The 20,083-nt window shown below is 47.8% G+C and overlaps 1 protein-coding gene and 2 pseudogenes across 1 annotated transcript in view; 2 read left to right on the top strand and 1 right to left on the bottom strand.

The window, feature by feature from the left end:
- Positions 1 to 3,626: 3,626 nt before the first annotated feature.
- The window catches only part of PTH1R (parathyroid hormone 1 receptor), a 120,151-nt gene continuing 103,694 nt past the window's right edge, over positions 3,627 to 20,083 (bottom strand). Inside the window, exons 8-13 of the mRNA XM_066627766.1 lie at positions 14,701 to 14,761; positions 13,505 to 13,571; positions 11,137 to 11,231; positions 8,186 to 8,327; positions 5,923 to 5,964; positions 3,627 to 5,593 (exon numbers count right to left, since the gene is read on the bottom strand). Coding sequence (XP_066483863.1) covers positions 5,231 to 5,593; positions 5,923 to 5,964; positions 8,186 to 8,327; positions 11,137 to 11,231; positions 13,505 to 13,571; positions 14,701 to 14,761 — 770 coding nt within the window. The 3' untranslated portion in view covers positions 3,627 to 5,230. The remainder of the gene's footprint in view (positions 5,594 to 5,922; positions 5,965 to 8,185; positions 8,328 to 11,136; positions 11,232 to 13,504; positions 13,572 to 14,700; positions 14,762 to 20,083) is intronic.
- LOC136655060 (5S ribosomal RNA) lies at positions 7,377 to 7,496 on the top strand (annotated as a pseudogene).
- Positions 12,691 to 12,810, top strand: LOC136655045 (5S ribosomal RNA; annotated as a pseudogene).

The following is a 20,083-nucleotide window of genomic DNA, read 5'->3' as shown; positions in this document are numbered from 1 at the left end:
TGCTGGAGGTTGTGAATGTGCAGGTTCAGAAGAACCCCTAGCTTCTTGGATACAGAACGGTAATGACCATTGTAACGATCAAGTAAAGCTAGAGTTCAATAGTTGGAAGAGTGACCGAAAAAGTGATCCCTCTCAATTTCATGGTTGCTTTTTCAGGTAGCAAAATGGGGGGGGGGGGGGAGGGCTGCTATGATTTTGGAGTGTGACAAAAATGTGATGAAACTGAGTAGCCACAGAGGTGCTGTTCTGGGTGGTTAGGGGGCTGTGTCTTAAGTCCTCTGGGAATGATGCTGCGTGACATACCATCATTCCTGGGGGGACTTATGGGAATGCAAAATGCCTCTCCCCAGCCCCTGAGGAGCACAACTAATGCAAAACATGCAATGGCACAAAAAGACAGACTAGAGGGGTGACTTTGGGACACCTTTCACTGCCCACTCCCCAAAGTTCAAGCCACATGTTCTCCACAGCAGATGTTCTGATCGGCCATCTTTGTGACTAGAAGCACTGAGTGCAGCCTTCTTTCCTTCAGTTCTTCTGTCAGACTCTTAATCCCAAGTGATAGCCATTCCCTTTCACAAAATCAGCCCACAACATGCTGAATTCTTCCTTTTATTCATTACGGATGGATGTCTTCAGTTTGTAAACAATTCTTGTGCATTTTGCTTAATCAGTCCCAGACATATATTATATTCATTGCAAATCATCTGTTGTGAAAAACATGGATAATAAAGTCATTCCTTTTATTGTTTTTTTTTTATTTTTTGCTTTCCTTTTATAATGAAACATTTATTGAATAATTCCTTTTGTGGAGGGCCGCTTCTGACAATCTTAACTTAGGGGAGTGCACCCATCCCTCACTCGTGTGACCAGAACAGGACCTCGAGAAGGACGCACCTGAAGGAAGGATGGTCAATTTCTGTATTGGGGCTGGGCTGTGGAGATGTTACAAGGTTATTCTGCAGACAGAAATCTACAGGGCAGGAATATAATTTCTATGCATCTGCATGCACCACCATGTTCACAAGTGCCCAAGCTCTGTGCTAAGTCAGGACCAGAACTGCCCCTAAACTGTCCCATAAAAATTCATTGCACATGTTGGTGTTCCTCCTCATTTTAAAGGAAGTCTTCCAAAGAATTTTATTTTCCTTCTGCATAAAACTGTGAGCAATGTTTTTTAACAAGAGACCCCATTTTCACCACAGTTGTGAGTTGAGGGTGCATTTTTATTAATGGGAGAAAATATCAAAATGTCAGAAGTGGCCCTTGGAGGTAGCACATGATCAAAGTAGGCTTTTAATGGAACACACATCAGTCAAAGCAAAGAACCATTGAGAAAGCAATGCAAGCTTTCAGATGCCTCAGACCCTGTCTCTGAAGGGGCTCCCTGCCAAACAGCCTGATCTGAGGTTGCATATGGGACAGCTGTGATTCTGCTTGTCCCCTGCAGGGGCACTTCTACTCCAACACCAGTTGGCAGCAAGGGGGGTGCCAGCAGCTAACCCAGATTTCAGTAACCTCAGTACACTTGGCTTCAGTATTGCGGGGCCAGCTTGGCTGCCTCAGAGCCCGGCTGCTGCTTCCACATGTGGGATTAACCAAATGCAAAAGAAGGGGGAACCCGACGCCAATGAGGATAGGTAGGATTATCTGGTCTTTGTGCAGGGGCAGCTGAGCCACATGAACCATAGAATTTAGACTTCACTCCTGTCCCCCACCACCAGCGCTGATGCAATCTTGCCCAAAAGGGGCACACTCCATCCAAATTGTGGTGCTGGGCAATCTGAGGGCAACCTCCATGTAAGTCCTGGGGTCTCCTCCAACATACACCTCCACTTTGGTGGCATATGTCCAAGGACAGGAAAAGGGCAGCGAGGTTTAAAATGGAGGGGAAAAGGGTCTGGTGTGTGCCGTTGCCACTGGATTCACCCCTTGCCGCTTCCTCCCTGCCCCCAGTTCCTCCCCCAGCTCAGTTATGCCCCCAGTTCTCCCCACCCACAGTCTGCCCTGCTGCTGACTTACCAGCAGCAGAGGCTCCAGGCTAGCAGCTGCTGGGAGGCTGGCTCCACGTGCCATTTCCAGCAGCAGCCCAGTTGTGCACTCAAATGTGCCTCGTTTTTGCGATGCCAGAGGTCGGGCTGTGCTGCAGGAAAGCTAGTTCTGGCCACATAGCCTGATCCTAGGATCCTGTCAGTCCATCAACCCTTGCTTTGCCTTAAATTTGGAATTGCAAGTGCTTCCAAGGAAGTCACAGGATGTGGATCAGAGGCAGAATTCAGCTTTTTTTGTTTTTTAAAAAGATAGGTTATTAACCTTTAAGATGATGCTGATATGCCTGAAAGTGTCTGTGTGTGTGTGTGGGGGGGGGAATGCATGTTAAATATCTCAGAAGCCAATGGGGTGGCTGAATAAGCTTTCCAGGGATGGGGTTGGGGGCGAGGGGAAGGCTCAACGCCTTGCATAGCTCCTTGCTCCTTCTCTTGACTAGCAGAACTGGAATAGACAATGCAAAATATAAAACACTGGAATAAATTATCCAAAAGAAGATCAACTGTGCAAATTTGTGCCATGTAATTTGTACAAGTAGCAATATTCCATTTTTTCCCCCTGGTGCAGAATTTTAGATTTGGGGAAGTCCCAAGTCTCCTGCCTGCTTAGCCAGGCCAATGGTTCATTTGGCCCAAGAGGGGATCAAGCAGACACTCAAAGCACACCTTGGGGTCCTGGAAATGGTGTCTCATTCAAGGGAACAGTGCAATGCCTCTGAGGTCACTCTACTTTCCGGGGTTCAGTATTCCAAACTGCCCTTTGTAGGGTCATCTCACTCAACTGATCTGAGCATATTTGCAGGATATATGAAAACCAGCTTATTCATGTTTGTATTTAGGCCCTTACCTCTGAACTTGTCAGAAGGCCTTTCAGTGGCTCACAATATAGAACTTCCTCTAAGGAATTTTGGGAACAAAACATTTTGGGAGAGTGCTGAGAATTTCTCTCCCATTTTGCAGTGGTGGTGATGAAAGAAGGATGGGGAAAATTCCCTTTTTCTCTGTTGCCTTCCAGCCCTGCCTGTGAGCCTCCTGGGTTGGCCACTGGGTTAGAAACACAAGACTGGACTAGATGGGCCTTGGTTCTGCTGTAGCTTTTCTTATGCCCCTTTGCAGTTGTTTGCAGAAAATAAATTATCCAGATTTTATGTGCAAGAGCCTTGCTCCCCCCTCTTTTTAGAAGAAAAAATTGTGAAGAAAATTAGAGGAATCACACATGGATTACAATTCAGCGGAAGGCTGCTCTACACATTGGAGGATAGGACAAGCTGACTCTGCCACACAGAACCCATCTGCACTACAGACAGTAACATAGCCCGGAGGTAGCGGTACGGTAAGTACTGTGGAGGCACAATGCAGGTGTAAAAGGCCACTCCCACTCCCTCCTGGAGCCACTGGCATGGAATGGCCCTGATGGTGAGTGGGAGGGGCTGCTTACATGGGGGGCACCTGCAGTACTTACCATGCTGCACCCCTCTGGCTACGCTACCGACAACAGCCTGAAACGGTGCCCAGGAAATTGGTGCCAGGGAAAGTGTCCAGGGATCTCCCAGAGACAACGCCCAGCCTCTTAGCCAAATGACAGTTCCTGGGATTTTTGGGGATGAGCCGTGACATTAAAGTGGTATAAAGTCAAAATAGGATTGCAACGTAGGTATTCCTACAAATGTGGGCTGCAAGCCTAACCATGCGTACTTGGAAGTGAATCTCATTGAAATCAATGAGACTTACTCCTGGGTAAACATGGTTAGAACTGGGCTGAAGGTACTAATCCAGCACAATTCCTGCCTCCCAGTCTGAAGAGAAGCTTAAGAAATGAACAGTTATGAACAGTTATGGCAGTTATGCAGCCAAGTCATCACAAGTGGCTCATGGTCGCTTTGCGTAAACCAAGGCTGAGGTCTTCCCTTTCCTAGCATTTACTACAAGGTAGCTTTATTGAAATGGCTTATAAAGGAGTGACATGTTGACAAAGCTGTTCATTACCTTGGTCCACTGCCCCCTGGTCCCGCTCTACACTATGACCCCTCTTCCCCTTCCGGCCCAGACAAAAGTCCAGGCAGTATCTACTAGGTGCTCTGGTCCTGCAGTAGTGCAAATAACCATATCTCTTTATAGCCTAATAGAACACACCACAACCAAACCTTCTCCAAGTACTTCTGCTCATTCTTAGGGGGCATCTACAGGACAGGCTCCCAATAGTATAACAATCATTCCTTCTTCCCAAGAAGTCCTGGAACTCTAGTTCTGTCAAGGAACAAGGGCTCTATAACTCTGAATTATCACCATGTCCCACCAAACTACAATTCCGAAGATTCTTTGGTGATGGCGGGGAAGCCATGGCAGTTAAACTGGTATGAAACCAATATACTTTTGCAGTGCAGACATGCCCCAGAAGCTGGAAAGAATGATATTTACAGGACTTTGGGGTCCACCTGCTAGCTTGATTTCCTGCAATTGAAGTAGTTCCTTTCTCATAACGCTTTGGCTCCACTCAGAGAAAGGACCCTTTCATTCCAATTTGGTAGCTGTGAAAGTGAATTACCACAAAAACATGATGCTAGATGGAAGGTTTTCCAATTCCTGTAGGAACATGCAACTAGATCTTAATCAAAGAGGGAACCCTCTCCACGGAAGTCTGCACTAGTTAGCTGTCACCGGCAAGCAGGTTTCACTGGTCCGAGCTTATCCTGTGTGGATTTACCACACAACAAAGTAAAACTCTTTGCAAGAAAATGGGAACACACAAAAGCCTGGGAATGCCTTGGGACAGCTTATACCACCAGAGGGCAATGGTACTCCACCCTTCACCCCCTTTGCACCAAAACACGACGCATCCCTTCCCTCCCATTTCTGCTGTGCTGTGGATACGCTCAAGAGCACCACCAGCAAGTCCTTGTAAACTCTGAGTATTGCCTTCATTTTTAAACAGGTGTGATGAGCTCTGCTGGGTCGAGACAGCCCTTGTCTTCTTTGACACCTAGGGATTGCGGACCACGGAGCAAAGTATTTGCGATCAGGCAGCCGGCCCACATTTCACATGGCACTTGACTTCTTGTTCAAAAGAACAGAAAAAACTGTCTGAGGACCCTTGGCATTCAGTAATTGGCTGAGCATCCTTGTGAACACACAGTGCTTTCTCAGAACCTCTTACGTGGACACCTAAACATTCCCATTTCCTTCTACATCACAGTCTCTTTTTCTTCTTCGACAAGGACCGTTGGCCTGTCTCCGTTATAGAGTCCTGACCCGTTGAGGTACTCCTCGTCTTTGTTATACTGTTCTGGCCCAGATGAAGGCATGGAATTCTCAGAAATGGATCCATTTTTGACATACCCCGGCAAATTCCGGTGTCCATTGAGGGTACATGGAATGAGCTTGGTGTTGAGGTGTAGGGCAATTCCCCCTCTGGTAGTGACATTCGTGACACTGGTGTGGGACACCATGGGCCCGTAACTGTAGGTGGTGCTTCCACTGCGGGCCTTTCGTTTAAAGTCCAGGGCCAATGTCCATCTGCTCCATGATTTCTTTATTTCTGCTTGAACCTGGTGATATTGGAAAAGAGAAGGCTTATTATGGGATGGTAGCAATGGACGGTTTGAGAATGGTGCCATTTTGAATAATGCCACAAGCTGAGCAAAGCATTATAGACTGTCCTACGTAGGATAGCCACTGAAAAGTGGGAATATGTATAAAACATGGCCACATCCATTCACGGCTTGCTTTGGGTGAACATGGGATGCCTGCTGCCTCACTTTCATACTTTGCTTTCTTCCCTGCTTATTTCCTCCCCCCCCCCCCAAAAAAAAAAAAAAAGAAAGAAATCTGAAGAGATTTAGTTCAGGGACATTTAGCTTGATTCTAAAACACTTACCTCCCCATTGCAAAAACAATAGATAATGGCAACAAAAAATCCCTAGGAGCAAGGAGATAAAAGACATATTATTATCATTATATTAAGAATATTTATATACTGCTTTTTCACAAAAAAAAGTAGGTCACAAAAGAGTTTACATAATAAAATAAATCAAGAAATGGTTCTTTGTCCCAATGGCATAGAGAGACAGGGTGCAAAGCACTAAGTTTTGCAGGGAGCCTCACCACAGCATGCAAGTGGCCCCGCAGTGGGAGCAAAATGGAGGTGTCTGCTCCCTGCAAAACTTGAGGCTCCCTGCAAAACTTAGTGCTTTGCATGCCCACTAGCTATGCCACTGCTTTGTCCCCAAAGGACTCACAATCTAATAAAAGATGCAGCAGAGATACTATGCAAAGCCACTGGAAAAGAGACCACGATGGGGTCAAAAGGTGCATTTGTTCCCCCCCCCCACACACACACACACTAACAGCGCAATCCTATCTTGTGCTGGAACAGGCAGGCCAGGGGGTTTGTGCTGTATTCAGCGCAAGATAGGGTGCCAAAGTGGCTCAGTCAGAGGTTAGGGGAAATTCTTTCCTTTTCCCCTGAATAAGCCATTGCAGCCCCCATGGGTCTCCTCAGACTTGTGCCACCTCCTGAGGTGGCAAAAGTTTGAGGAGAGTGGAGCGGTTAGCATCTGCACCGCATTACTAGGGAACAGGGGTTGGGATCCGGCATAACAGCAGGATCCCAGCCCCGCCTCCTGCCCCCCCACCTGCCCCCCCCAGGACAACCGTCTGCCCACCCTTCTTCCACCCTGGAATGCCTCCCTCCCGCCTCCTCCCTGCCCACTTCAGAGCCTTGCGTCAGCCAGTCAGCTTGTTGTCTGGTGTGCTCCCTGGGGCATTTGGTGGGCCACTGTGAGATGCAGAAAGCTGGACTAGATGGGCCTATGGCCTGATCCAGTGGGGCTGTTCTTATGTTTTTAAGATTGGCCAACACAAGACACGCTCCACAAGCCTCCACGGAGGTTGGAAGCAGCCTCCAGAGCACCTCTGTGTGCTGGAGCGACTTGCTCCCGAAGAGGTGCAAACGTGCTTTACAGCATGTTTGTGACCTTCTTAGGCTGGTGCAAGGGACTTTCCAGCCTAACACAGTTAGGATTGTGCCCTAAATATATTATCCAGGATGGACACAGGCTCTTGGACAACATGACCATCAAGAGAAATATTGGACTCCTAGTAGGAATGGTTTGCCCCATTATTCCAGTGACCAGATGCAAAGGAGTAAGGGCCTCCTATACCATTAACAATTGTTTTGGAAGTGAACTTTGGCTTGTGCTCACCAGAAGGATTTGAAGAGGTTACTACAGCTCAGATGAACAATGGAATATAAGTATTTGGGAGAAGAAATTGCCATCAGAAGAATACAATGGGTGGAAAGAAGAAAGGTATGGAGAAAGAGGTGGTTCTGTTGACAGCAACTGTTACCCTGCACATGCCTGATCTCGTCTGATCTTGGAAGCTAAGCAGGGTCAGACCTGGTTAGTACTTGGATGGGAGACCGCCTGGGAATACTGGGTGCTGTAGGCTTATACCAGTCTTTCGAGACTGAAGGTTGCCAACCATTGTTGGTAAAAGAATGAAAGGGGAAGAAGTGGAGCTCTGGAGAGTGTGGAGGAAAGCTACTTGAGCTCTGAGACTATGAACTATATTCAGCGCCATTGACAGGCGAGCAGCCCTCCGTTCAGTATGGGTCATCAAATATATCTTTTTCTAGATGTCTCTTGGACAAAAAGTATCTCATTTTTTTCCAAGTTTTCTATGTTAACTCATAATGCTAGCTGGTTGCACTCTATAAGATTGGTTTAAAATTCCATGTAGTTTGGGTCCAAGTGCCTGGTTGATCATCTCAGCAAAGCAGAGTGGATCCAGCCCACTCACCCTTTCAAAGTAGGCCTTTAAAAACTCCAGGATTTGATTGGCAAGTTCAGTGATGTTCACAAGTCTTGAGGGGGCGGGGGGAGAAGCTCTGCATGTCCTGAGCCTGTCTGACCATATATTTCAAAACTAAGGCTGCAATCCTATACATACTTACCTGGGAATAAGTCCCATTGAACACAGTGGAAATTCCTTTTGAGCAGACATGCATAGGATTGTGCTGAAGATCAGGTGGGGGGAATGAATGCAGGGGCAACATGAACACAGCGATACTTTGCACATCTCTAGATCTGAAATGGGAAAGGGGTCTCCAAGCAGAACCTCTGAGGACCCGCCCATACCTGGAAAGAGTTGAAGAGCATTTCATAGTGCATTTGAATTTGCCAGAGAATCCCTGTCACTTCTGTGTATGGCATCGCCATGAAAACAATATAGTGGACTCCAAAGAGAGGCATGAGGACCAGGGTAGATTTCAGCAGCTTCCTACAGAAGACAGCAGACAAAAAGAAGAACGTGAGAAGGGCAATGCAGCTCCTTCGGTTTCAGCATTCAGATTCCCACAGTGGCCCACCAGTGGCTCCTCCAGGAAAGTGACAAGACCCGATAACTGTGTCCTGGTCAATGCATCCCAGTATTGGACATGCAAAATTTCTGGTTCCAGGCCCCTGGGCATCACTCCCAGCATCTTAAGCAGAAACATCCAGGAGCCCGGCCTGAAGCAGAGACCTTATGGTCAGCACTTTCCAAGCAGTGTGAGGAGGCATCCCAAGTCAGACCCCAAGTCTCTTGGGAGGAGAAATCCTAACCCTCATAAGGGCCCTGCTAGTGTGGTGGGAGCAGTCAGGCTGCCCAGTTTGTTTATTCATTGGTCTTCACATTGCAGGCAGCAAACACGGAGTGCCCAACCGGTTGCCCATTTGGGTCATGGCAAGGTGGCTGCATCACAAGCCCTCAGATCGGGCCCTGGGGCTTCCAACAGCCTCAGCTTCTGCTTGGAAAGGGTGGATCCAGCAGCTCCATGAAGCAGCCCCAAGTCCCAGCTGCCTCCTGGAAGCCCCTTTCCTTTCCAGCACTCTGCCCTCCTGCTTGGGGGAACGGGGTTGGGGCTGCTGGACAGCTCCTCTGATGGTGCTCAGGTGCCTTTGACTCTCCAACCACCCTGCTGGCTTGGCTGGACTCACCTTTGCCTAGCCTGGGGGACTAGGGATAGCGCATGGGGGCACACAGAGAGGCCTTTTCAGCACCTCCTGCCATGGGACACTCTCCCAAAGTCCAAGTCCAACCCTGAGCACCTTTGGGATGTCAGGCCTGCTGATTGACTTTAGGAATCAGGTTGGAAGTGGAGGAGGGAACATCTGTTATTTGGATGACATTTCCCCCCGTTTGGTTCTTCTGGCAGGTGGAAGGTGCAGTGCTTTTGAACCTGAACTGTTGGGGTAGATGTATGTGGAATATCACATATGCTCCAGCTGTTCATACTTTCTAGAACTCTTCCTTGGTAGATCACAGGCTCATTTTTCCCTCTGGAGAATGCTATGCATTCACCTGAGCTCCTAGAATTGTCATTCTTCAATTGGGGGGGGTAGGGAACATCTGGTCCCTAATTTACACACATGAACATTAATGGGCTACATGCTGCACAGTGTTCCATTTCATGCTGGTGAGACTGATTGTGAACTGCTGAGAGCAGATTGCAGAGCAGTTTAGTTTTTCCATGCCATTTCTTTCACTTTTATCCTGTCCCACCCGCCAAAGACCTCTAGGTGGTGAATCTAAGTGGGGATTTGATGGTCCTGCTCCCAGTCTAAGCACTACACCACCCTGGCTCATGGTAATCTAAAGAAATCAATTTTCCTGACTTCTAAATCAGACCAGAAAATGCTTCTGCAGGGTGAATGAATAGAGCAGACCGTGTCATGTGTACAGCCATGTGTAATGGGGTCTTGGGCAGTATTCCGTGGTGATGGGGGGGGGGGAATGAGACTGCTTTCAGCTGTGAAATGTGGAAGGGTAAGTGATACAAATGAATTAGAATAAATGACTCCTGGAAGCGAAGCAGGCTCAGTGAGGAAGGCCACACATCCAAATGGGAGACCACCTTGGAGTCCCAGCTTTGCCACCTTCAAGGGTGCAGCGTGTGACAACTCAGCCCCACAGACGGAGGGAAAGTCTCTCAGAAACGTGAAGGGCACAAGCAGAGGAGAACATCTGGTCCCACTCAAGAGTGGTGTTCCTTAAGGGAGCACTTCCTGACTGGAAATGATGCTGATGGGAAAGAGGGAGAGGGAGGGGAGGGGATGCCCTGCCAACGGTTGCCATGGCAGTGCATGGAGGCAATTACTGAGGGGGCACCCGCAGCCTGTAGGCCGAGCGCCTCTCCTTCCCCTGGCAAATGACAGTTGCTGGGGTCAGGGATTGGAAAAACACCATAAAAATAGCGGAGTGCATCCAAACCACAATTAATAACAAGCCTCAAATAGCGTGAAATAAATCAATAGGTGAACGTCAGGCCTTGATGAGGTTGGAAAACAACCCTTGGCATTTTTCAAGGCCCGGCGCTGCCTCTGCCCTCCCTCCTCCTGCTTTAAATTAAATATTTTCCTTCCAAATTCTCAATTTTTTTCCCCTCCTTCTAAACAAACTAGGTCATTCTGACAAATGTGAATGTTTACATGCCAGTATTACTCAGTGTTAGATGTGGCCGCACCGAGTGTTTGCAGAATTTGGAAAATGCCACGTTCCTCACACTTCGGAGACCAGTGCTATCTAGCCCCAGCCAGAGACTGGGGAGAGCGAGAAGGTTGACGGCCGGTGGAGGGCCGGACCTGGGAAGTGGGCCGGACCAGGATCCGGCACGTAGGTTGGATCCCAGTCCTGCTCCCGCCTCTTTAGGTGGCACAGATCTGAGTAGCCCCATAGGGGCAGCTGCTGTGGGACATGGGTAATGGGCATGTATTTCCCTTACTCTGAGTTGCTCTGCAACCTGGCCCAGCCCTGCTCTGGATGCAGCGCAGGCCAACTAGTCTGCCTGCTCCAGGGCATGCTAGGATTGGGCTGCCCCCCAGGGAAATCCTGCTGGTATCTCTGGGACTGCTTTCAGCCATCACCTGGACACTGGTGCTGATTCTTGGAGGCCGAGGCCGGCCATGGAGAGTCGCCAGCCTCTTTTTGTGTGTCAACGGCCCTTTTCTCATACCAAGAATAATGGACCGGAACTCTTATCCTGTATGTCTTGCCGACCCAGGCCCCATTCTTGCCCGCCGTGCACAAAGGAGGGGCCCAAAAGACTCACCTGTACTGTTGCTTTGTATCACATCTCCCTGCATTTGTCTCCCGAAGTTTGGTTGCGAGGACTCTGATGATTTTGATAAAAAGAATAAAATTTGCCTGGAAGAGAAAGAGAGAAGAAAAGAGTCAACAGGGAGGGCAAGGAGGGGGAGGGAGAGAGAGATCTTGAAACTTGCACCAGAGTTATCTAGGTATTGCTAGAGGCAGTGGTGCGTGGGGTGGTGACATCACGACATTAGGTGACGGCAATGGTGATGGTGGTGGTTTTGCGCTCTTGTTGCCACCCCATTCCTCCTCCTTTGGAGGCCCACAACTGACCTGAGGTGCAGGAGAGAGAAGCCAGCTGCCACTCCCCACTATCCCTTGTCATCCCACAGGAGGACATGGTGGCTGAGCCAGGGCCACAGGGCACTCTACTATAGGGACACTGGACACTTCTCCAGGGGCCTGTATGACGGCCAAGGACTATAGGGCCAAGCTCTCTTTTCCCAGCAGTCTGCTGCAACCAGGTACATCTCCAGTTGACAAACAGGGGAGTATTCTATGGCACTGCCCACATTTTAAGAGGCCTACTGAGGACCTTTTGCTTGCACTCCCATAAAACCTGGATCAGGTACTGATAAGGAGGTATAAGGGTCGAATCAAAATCCTGGGGGAGTGGGCTTTGAACACAGAAGATCCCATTTTTTAAAAATCCCCTGCGGCATCTCCAGATAGAGCTATAAAACCACTTGAGATGGTTGAGAACTGCTGCCAGCCTGTGTCGACAATGCTCTGCTCGACTGGGAAAGTGTCTGGCTCAGTACAAGGAAGCTTTCCAAGTTAACCTTGGGGCGTAATGGGGTGGGAGGCCAGGACATATGTCTTGTCAACAACAGGGCATTCTGGCCCATGTGACTTCCTTAGCGGGCAGCCAGGTTTTTGCACACGAGAAGAACGAAGCTGCCAGGACCACCCAGTGATCCTTGGAAATGGGGCGAGGGGTGGGGAACGACAACCGAGAAAGCTGGCGGGATTTGAATGCTGAGCTGCCAGGCAGCACAGGCTGTAAAAAATTTATAGTCCAATTACTGGAAGACAATGCACTGGAGAAAGACTGGCTGCTCTGCAGAGATCATTCCTGTGGGGGCAGGCTGGGATGCCTGTCCCGGAGCAGTCTGCAGATGCACCAATTCAGGGCACTGGCAGAGTCTGCCCATGGGATGTCTGGTCTCTGCAGCTGCTTTAGTCTTGCATGCTCAGCTGCTTCTCTGACGGACCCATCAGCTTTCTAAACGGGAGAGCCTTTTCTTTCTTGTGCTGCAATTCAGGGAACTGAAGTGCTCCCGAACCCTGCACAATGTTGGTAGCCTTGAACTTTGGCTAGCTTCGTTCCAAACTTTTACTTGCATGTTGGGGTAGTGTGATGTGTGTGGGTGTGGGTGACTTCTCTTCCACTGAAGAAGGGAAACATTGTCGAAAGACTTAAGAAGATATGTTGCAGATTTGGAAAGAGCAGATAAGAACATCAGAAGGACTTAACAGGATGAGACCCAAGGTTCCTTTTGTCCAGCATCCTGTGAGCAGCAACTGTTACCCTGCACATGCCTGATCTTGTCTGATCTCAGAAGCTAAGCAGGGTCAGGCCTGGTTAGTACTTGGATGGGAGACTGCTTGGGAATACCAGGTGCTGTAGGCTTATACCAGAGTCTTTCGAGACTGAAGGTTGCCAACCATTTGTTTCCCACAGTGGTTGGCCTTTGGAAAGTCCACAAGCAGGGGCTCAAAGCAATAGCTCCCTCCAACTGCTGTCCCCCAGCAGCTGGTAATTCAGTGGCATCCTAAGCCCCTTCTAAAATCAACTAACCTAGTGGTCATCACCACGTCTTGTGGCAGCCAAGTCCACACATGGATTCTGCCTTCTGCTCTGCGTCAGCTCTAAATGTCAGTCAATTCATTGGATGCCCCTCCCCCCCAGTTCAAGCATCACGAAAGAGCAGGGAGGGAGAGGCAGCTGCCTCCGCTCTCACCAAAGAACTTGCAGCCTGACATTTGGGCAGAAGATCTGGGAGCAGGACAAAAGGCTCCTTCCCAAACTGCCACCCCCCCGACCTTGTTTTGGTGACCACTGTTTTTATTTCAGTCCCCTCACTGTTGTTCAATATGTCCCCCCACTGAAATGCTCTGTAAGACTGCAGAGTCACAGTGAGGGGATTTCTGGGTAAAAGATGGCAGCTGCCCTCAGGACGGGCACCATTGATGCCTCTAAGGCAGCTTTTGTCCCCCTGTCCCTGAAGTGACTCCTTTGTGAAAGGAGGGGGAGGGAGGCTGTTTAGGTTCAGTCTTATCAATCTCCTCTTTAACCACTGCAGAGTCGAAGCTTTTCTACTCACCATGACAGAGGCCAGGATGGGCACCTGAACAAACCACTTGTAATAGCTGGCGCTTAGCTCCCAACACCTGCAGAAAGAGGCACACCGATCAGGTCAGATGAACATTGCCACACCTTATAGCAGCCAAGTCCATACACGGCATAAGCTTGCATGGCGCTTGTGCATGACTCCTTCGGATCATTGTTTTCGGTTGTGCAACACTAAGAAGTTTCTTCAGTGGCATCTTCTCTGCCTGATCCTTTGGGGTCTTTCCAAAAGGCCAGTTCTGTCTAGCAGTAAGAAAGAAATGCTTTCCACCCCCCCATTGTGCCTCCCCTTGATAAGCGGCAAACGGACCAATGCTGATGGTGCCCCTCTAGGATGCCAGTTGCCAGGAGGAGCTCTATCATGGCAAAATATACACTGGTGAGAAAAAAAAAGTTTTGGCTCCTGCTTTGACTCTCCCCTGAAAAATTCAAGGCAAAACTTCTTGAGTGAGAGCTCTTGGCTCAGCCCCAGACCCAGTGATGCCTCTGATGACTGCATTCTCTGCTTGTTCCCTTGTTCTGCTTCCAGGGGGTCAGGCATACTGACTGCTCACACCCAGCTCCCACAAACCAGGTGGGGACAGCATTAATCCCAGGTTGATAAGTGATGACAGTGAATTTTGGAAACGGGAAGAGGCTTGTCAGACAAACTTCCCCATTCAGGAATCCGTGATCCAAGACTATTGGCTGAAACCCCTCCTGAAGTTTGGGCCTGGCTTGCAATAGATTCCCTGCTGTCAGTCAGGCCCTCCTGCCAGTTCCCTGCTCCTCCTTCCCAAGTAAACTTCTACTTGTGAAGTAGAACTGTCGGGATCGCTAGAGACAGGAGAGGTTTGTAGGCCTTGTCCTTAAGGGCTGGACTCTTGTCAATGTGCTTATGTTGACATTTTCTGCTGGGGTGCACAGCCATTAGTTATTTGATTTTTCTCTGTAAAACACTTTGTGAACTTTTTGTTGAAAAGCGATGTATAAATACTGTTAATAACTTTTCAGTTTACTAAAATCTCATAGTTACCACAGTTTACTACATCACCATCTGTTAACTTGCCCACTTTTTAGAAATATTCTGGCCAGGTTCTTTAATGGTTTGAGAAAAATACAAATACCAAAACCAAAACAATGTGTTTTTTTTAAAAAAATGAAAGATGGCAAAAACCAACTCAGACTTACATTGTATTTGCTAATGTTGCCCTTAAGGTGGCCCAGATCATGACAAATACAGCCGGAAGTCCTGCAAGAAACAGAAGACGTGATTGTCAAGCATGAGTTTTAGCATTATCTGTTGCAATCAGATTAGGGGAGCTGGGAGGAATTGCAGTGGACAGAGCGACTTTGATCTCCCTTCATCTCAGTCCCAGCCTGTTCCCTCTTCTTCTTCCCCTGAATGTTTACAGCTACTGTTCAAGTGTTAGCCTACTTTTCATGTTGTTTCTTAAGTCGGAGAGCTCTGCCTGGGAAGCTGCAACATGGAATGTGGGCAAATCTCGCCAGACTCAACCAGTTCAGAACCTTAAGCAACTTCAACTAGTGTTGATAGAAGTCAGTGGATCTGTGAGTGGTTCTTGAGCAGTGGCGCAGCTAGAGGGGGTGCAAAGCACAAAGTTTTGCAGGGAGGTTCATCGCAGCATTTAGTGGCCCCTCCCCCTCCCCTTTGGAGCCATTCCACTTTCCCTCTCCATTTTGTTCCCCCCTGCCCAGAACGGCTCTGAAGGGGAGGGACCACTTGCATGCTGTGGTGAGGCTCCCTGCAAAGCTTAGTGCTTTGCACCCTCTCTAGCTACACAACTGTTCCCGAGTGCTTGTGATAGTGTTTAAATAACCCATCAACTCTGATTGTGCATAAGCTGACCATGGAGGCAGCATGGGATGAGAGTCCTGAAGTTGTAGGAAAGACCCACAGGCCCGGCCTCCACTCACACGGTTGGGTCATTTAAACAATGGCCCAGTCATGCAGAACTACACGTGGAAAAGCAGTTGACACATGGCCAGAGCACTGTCCAGTTGGTGAATATATAGGTAGCACAGCTGCTGGGACCAGTGTTTACAACATGTCGCTATGAATGATAAATGTCTAAGACAGGGCCGGCCTTAGGAACCGCTGGGCCCAATTGGAAACATTTTTGACGGGGCCCCAGGTTTACAGCCAAGGTCTTCAGAGCCAAGATTCAAGGCAGAATCTTAGAGATATAAATAAATAAAATTTATTATAGGCTTTATATCTCTATAGTGGAATTAAAAGCAATCAAAGCGTGAACTTAAAAAGTGCATGTGAGTTAAGCCATTTCTGCCCAAGGTTGCATAAAAGCAAAAAGAACAAAGGTGTACACCTGTGGCCTGGGGAGAAATGGGTTAATGGACCAAATGGATCCAAGCACATTTTCATATCAAATGGCATACACGTCAGCCTACAAGTAAACAAACAAAATGTGCAGATGACCTTTGAAGAGTAAATAGAGTTATAAAACCACTTGTTTTAGTGACTGTGAAATTATTTAGTAAAAAATATTACTTCTATTTTTTTACTTTAGTATGGGGGCATGAGGCTTAATGGGGAGCAACTGGTCCAGTTGACTTAACGCCGGCCCTAGTCTAAGAAAGTGAGGGCCTCTGTCTACTCAGAATGTTCTCAGGCGTGCCCGAGTGTCAACCTGAGACGGCTCAGCTCCATCACGAGCAGGTAGAGGCCATCACATTGTGGTTTTATTGAACTGATTCCTTAAGGGCCTATCTATTCCCTGTATTAAGGTCTTTATTGAATCGGGCTGGGAGCTCTAGTCTGAGCAGCTGTCCAGCAATGTCTTTAGTTTGCAGCTGTCCTTGAGTTTCTCTTTCATCTCTGTTTAAAGGACCCACAATGACTCTGGAAAGAGTCAAGTCAGAAGAAAGCAGTTTAAAAAGCGAAAAAGCACATCCAAACTTTAAATTGCTACTTTGGATGTCCATATTGTTCGAGATGTTCTGCAGCTCAAATAGTCTGTGATTTTTTTTAAAAAAGTATTACAACACCAAAACTTTTAAGCACTGAATTCCTTCAACTCATTCTTCACTGCCACTGTTCCTCCCTTTGTCATCTCTCCTCCCCTGTTGTCAGCACTTAGGATTGCATGTTCCTTGGATCCAGAGCCAAAGTTTCAGGTACAGTATATGCCTTGTGTGTTTGGTTGATGATAATCATTTAAAACATTGCTTAGTTATATGCACACACCCCACCAGCTTCCCATAAAACAGGACATGCTCCAATTGGTGGAAACGGTGACATTGACTTCTATAGTATCCACATTGTATGCGCTGTGCATCTCCAATCCATACACACAGTGTGTACAATGCAGGTCCTATAAAGTCAGATAATCTCAGTTTCTGCTGCCAAAGGGGCTGCCATGTTGCAACATTAGGATTCCCTTGTGGCTGGCTTCTCCTCCTCGGATATTATTATTATTATTATTTTATTAATTTATATCCCACCTTTTTGCCCCATGGGCACACAAGGCGGCTTACAACAATAAAAATACAAAAATAGCAATTAAAAACAATAATTAAAACAGGTGCATGTAATTAAAAAAATCTAAAACAAGCCCCGTGGATTCTAATATAAAAGAGAAAAAAGAGAAAGAAAGCCAGCTAGCCTGTCAGCAATTAAAAGCTTTTTGAAATAAAAAGGTCTTCAGTCCACGCTGAAATATTAACAAAGAGGGAGCAGTTCTCAGTTCTAAGGGAAGGGTATTCCAGAGTTTGGGGGCCACCACTGAGAAGGCCCTCTTCCTGGCCGCCACCCCCTCACCTCTCTTGGTGGCGGCACCATCAAAAGGGCCCCCCCAGATGATCTAAGAGCACGGGCAGGATTATAAGGGGCGGTCCCTCAAATACCCCGGGCCCAAGCCGTAAAGGGCTTTAAAAGTCAAAACCAGCACCTTGAATTGGGCCTGGAACAGAACCGGCAGCCAGTGTAGTCGCCAAAGCAACCGCTTGGTAGAGTCAAACTGACATGCCCCAGCAACCACTTGAGCAGCCGCATTCTGTACTAGTTGTAATTTCCGGACCGTCTTCAAGGGCAGCCCCACGTAGAGCGCATTGCAATAATCTAATCTAGATGTCACTAGGGCATGGGTTACTGTGGCCAGGTCCGCGCAGCTCAGGTACGGTTGCAGCTGGCGAATCAGCCGGAGCTGAGCAAAGGCTCCCCTTTGCACAGCAAGCTCTCATTCCTGGGTTTTTGCCCACCCTCCTCACATGCCTTGTTAAAGGAAGTGGGAACAGGTTGCTTGTAGGCTGGCTGGCCGACAGCTAATATTCAGAGCTCCTTGCCTGTGCCTTCTTCCATGCTCAACTCCCTGAATTGGATTGTTTTGTCTCTCCCTCTCTTTGCCCTGGCCTGCCCCTTCAGTTAGCTCTGATGCCTCCATGTTCAGAGACAGGATGCCACTGAATACCAGTTGCTGGGCAGTAATGGTAGTCCACTTCCTTAAAGCACTGCAGGTTTCTGGCTGAGCACTCTTGGAAAGGCTCAGCTGGGTGATGGACTTTGGTTTATCCCAGACCAGCTCTTCCAATCCAGCTCTCCAGCATTCTCTAAGGCAGAGTGCTGCAGACTTTGGTTTAATTAAGCTAGATGACAAAATGCATCAGGTAGAAGGTACCACTTTGTAGTCCAGGAAAAGGCCAGGCTTCCTACAATTATACCAGGCTTACCCAATCCAGAGGTGTCAAATGGCCAACAAATCACAGGGCTGATTTTGCACACCCGGGATCAATCTGTTGCCTGAACAGGCCCCTGAGGTCTGAGCACAGATGGTCCACAGAGGCTCACTAGGCCAAGTCCTGGCATCAGGCAGTGAAGTTCCTGGCTCAACTCCCAAAGTCTCTGACACCCGTTTTTAATGGTGAGAATAAAACGAAATTAATTAACTTTGAATTCATTGTGTTCTCTTCAGCTTGAGAATGGCCAAACCCTCCACTGATGGAATTTGGGAGAATCATCGCAATGATCCCGAGGGAAATGCATTCATTTGTGCCTCTCCAAGACTTGCTCAGATGAGATCTTTGAGAAGAAAGCAGAAGAGAAGCCAATTCCTCAGCTCCCTTCAGTAACTGTGGCAGGCAGAGAATGAAGAGCAAAAAGCTTTCTAATGGTCCTCCTTGAGGCTAGGCCAACCTTGGCTTTCCCTGGCATTTGGCCCACAGGGAGATGGCAGTGGGAAGATCATGTCTCCCCTCCTGTCCGTAATATTCCTTTAATGCAAAGGGCCAAAGTTCCTGGTTAGCAGCTAGTTTAGATGCACTAGCTGGGGGGGGGGGGATATCCCAAGTGATTTGCCAGTTTTTATGGATTTTTATTTACTCAGGCTTGCCAGAATGTCATACATTAGTTAAAAGCAGCAACAATAAAATCAAGAAAGACAACAAAGTAGCAGAGTGGCCAAAAATCTCCATGTGAAAAGAAAGAAAGACTCAAAGTTCTCAAGGACATGGGCAAATAAGGGGAAAGGTCTTCATTTGGTACCCCCATGTCCAGGAGAGCATATTCTGGAGACAGGACAGTTCTTTTCCTGATCACCATCCATCTCAATTCTGGAGATAGGGAGAGACCTAGAGAAGGGCAGCTGGGGGTGATCAGTTCTTGATTCTTTGATGCTGGAGTCATGCAGAGATGTTGGTGCTGGTTTGTACACCAGTTCTCAAGCTAGACAAGCAGGTGCGATCCTCAATACATAGAAAAAAAGACACCCTGCAGTGGGTAAGCTGTATAGCTTCAGTAAGATTTATCTGTCCATTTTATTAGAATGTGCATCATATTTCAGTTTTGCTTGGTCATAGAAATAGTACATCCTTTGGATTTCTTTTTGTTTTGGAAACTATTTCACAAATATTTGTCCCCACAAACTGTGTATGTATGCGTGTGTTTCTGAAGATTAGTTCGGAATAGTCCTCTTGTCAGCTTCTCAGAGACATCTGAACCATTCTTTGAGGTGTCTGGGCTAGATGGACCTCTGGTTGATTCAGGGAGAGGTGTCTTCTGTGTTGCACAAGTTCTTAAATGACTCTTCTCTTAAGTGCTTCACATTTGAACTGAATGTTGAGTCCATTTCTTTTGCTCATCTTTGGTATATATAACATCTCCCTCTCTATTCTTGACAAGCCAGTTCTATTTCCAGAGCTTTCTTTCCTGTTCTGATGCGCCTGTGCGCGAAAACAGACTCTCGCTAATGACCTGCCCACTGCCTCCACATCCTGTTTGGAAACACCCCCAGCATCCTCTGAAAATTGCAGGTTTCCATCGCTTGAGGTGACCCTGCCCTAGCAGGCCTTCGAGGCACAGGAGGTCAGAGGAAGGAAGGGGGAATGGAAAGGGACAAGAAGAACAGACAGTTCATCGAACTCCCCAAACCGCCCTGCCCTCCACCTCTTCCTGTCACAGTTTCCAAGTTGGACAGACACAGGCCCACCTCATCAACGCCAGAAGCTGGAAGTTCCAGGAGCACAGCTTTTGCCAATGAAATTTGCACATGTGAAGAGAGTACTGAGTTTGTGTGATTTCTTTTTTAATATTGATTTTCAT

Source organism: Tiliqua scincoides, chromosome 5, assembly GCF_035046505.1.
Source record: "Tiliqua scincoides isolate rTilSci1 chromosome 5, rTilSci1.hap2, whole genome shotgun sequence".
Classification (NCBI taxonomy): domain Eukaryota; kingdom Metazoa; phylum Chordata; class Lepidosauria; order Squamata; family Scincidae; genus Tiliqua; species Tiliqua scincoides.
Note: the sequence above shows the minus strand (reverse complement) of the source record. Positions and strands in the feature narration are given on the sequence as shown.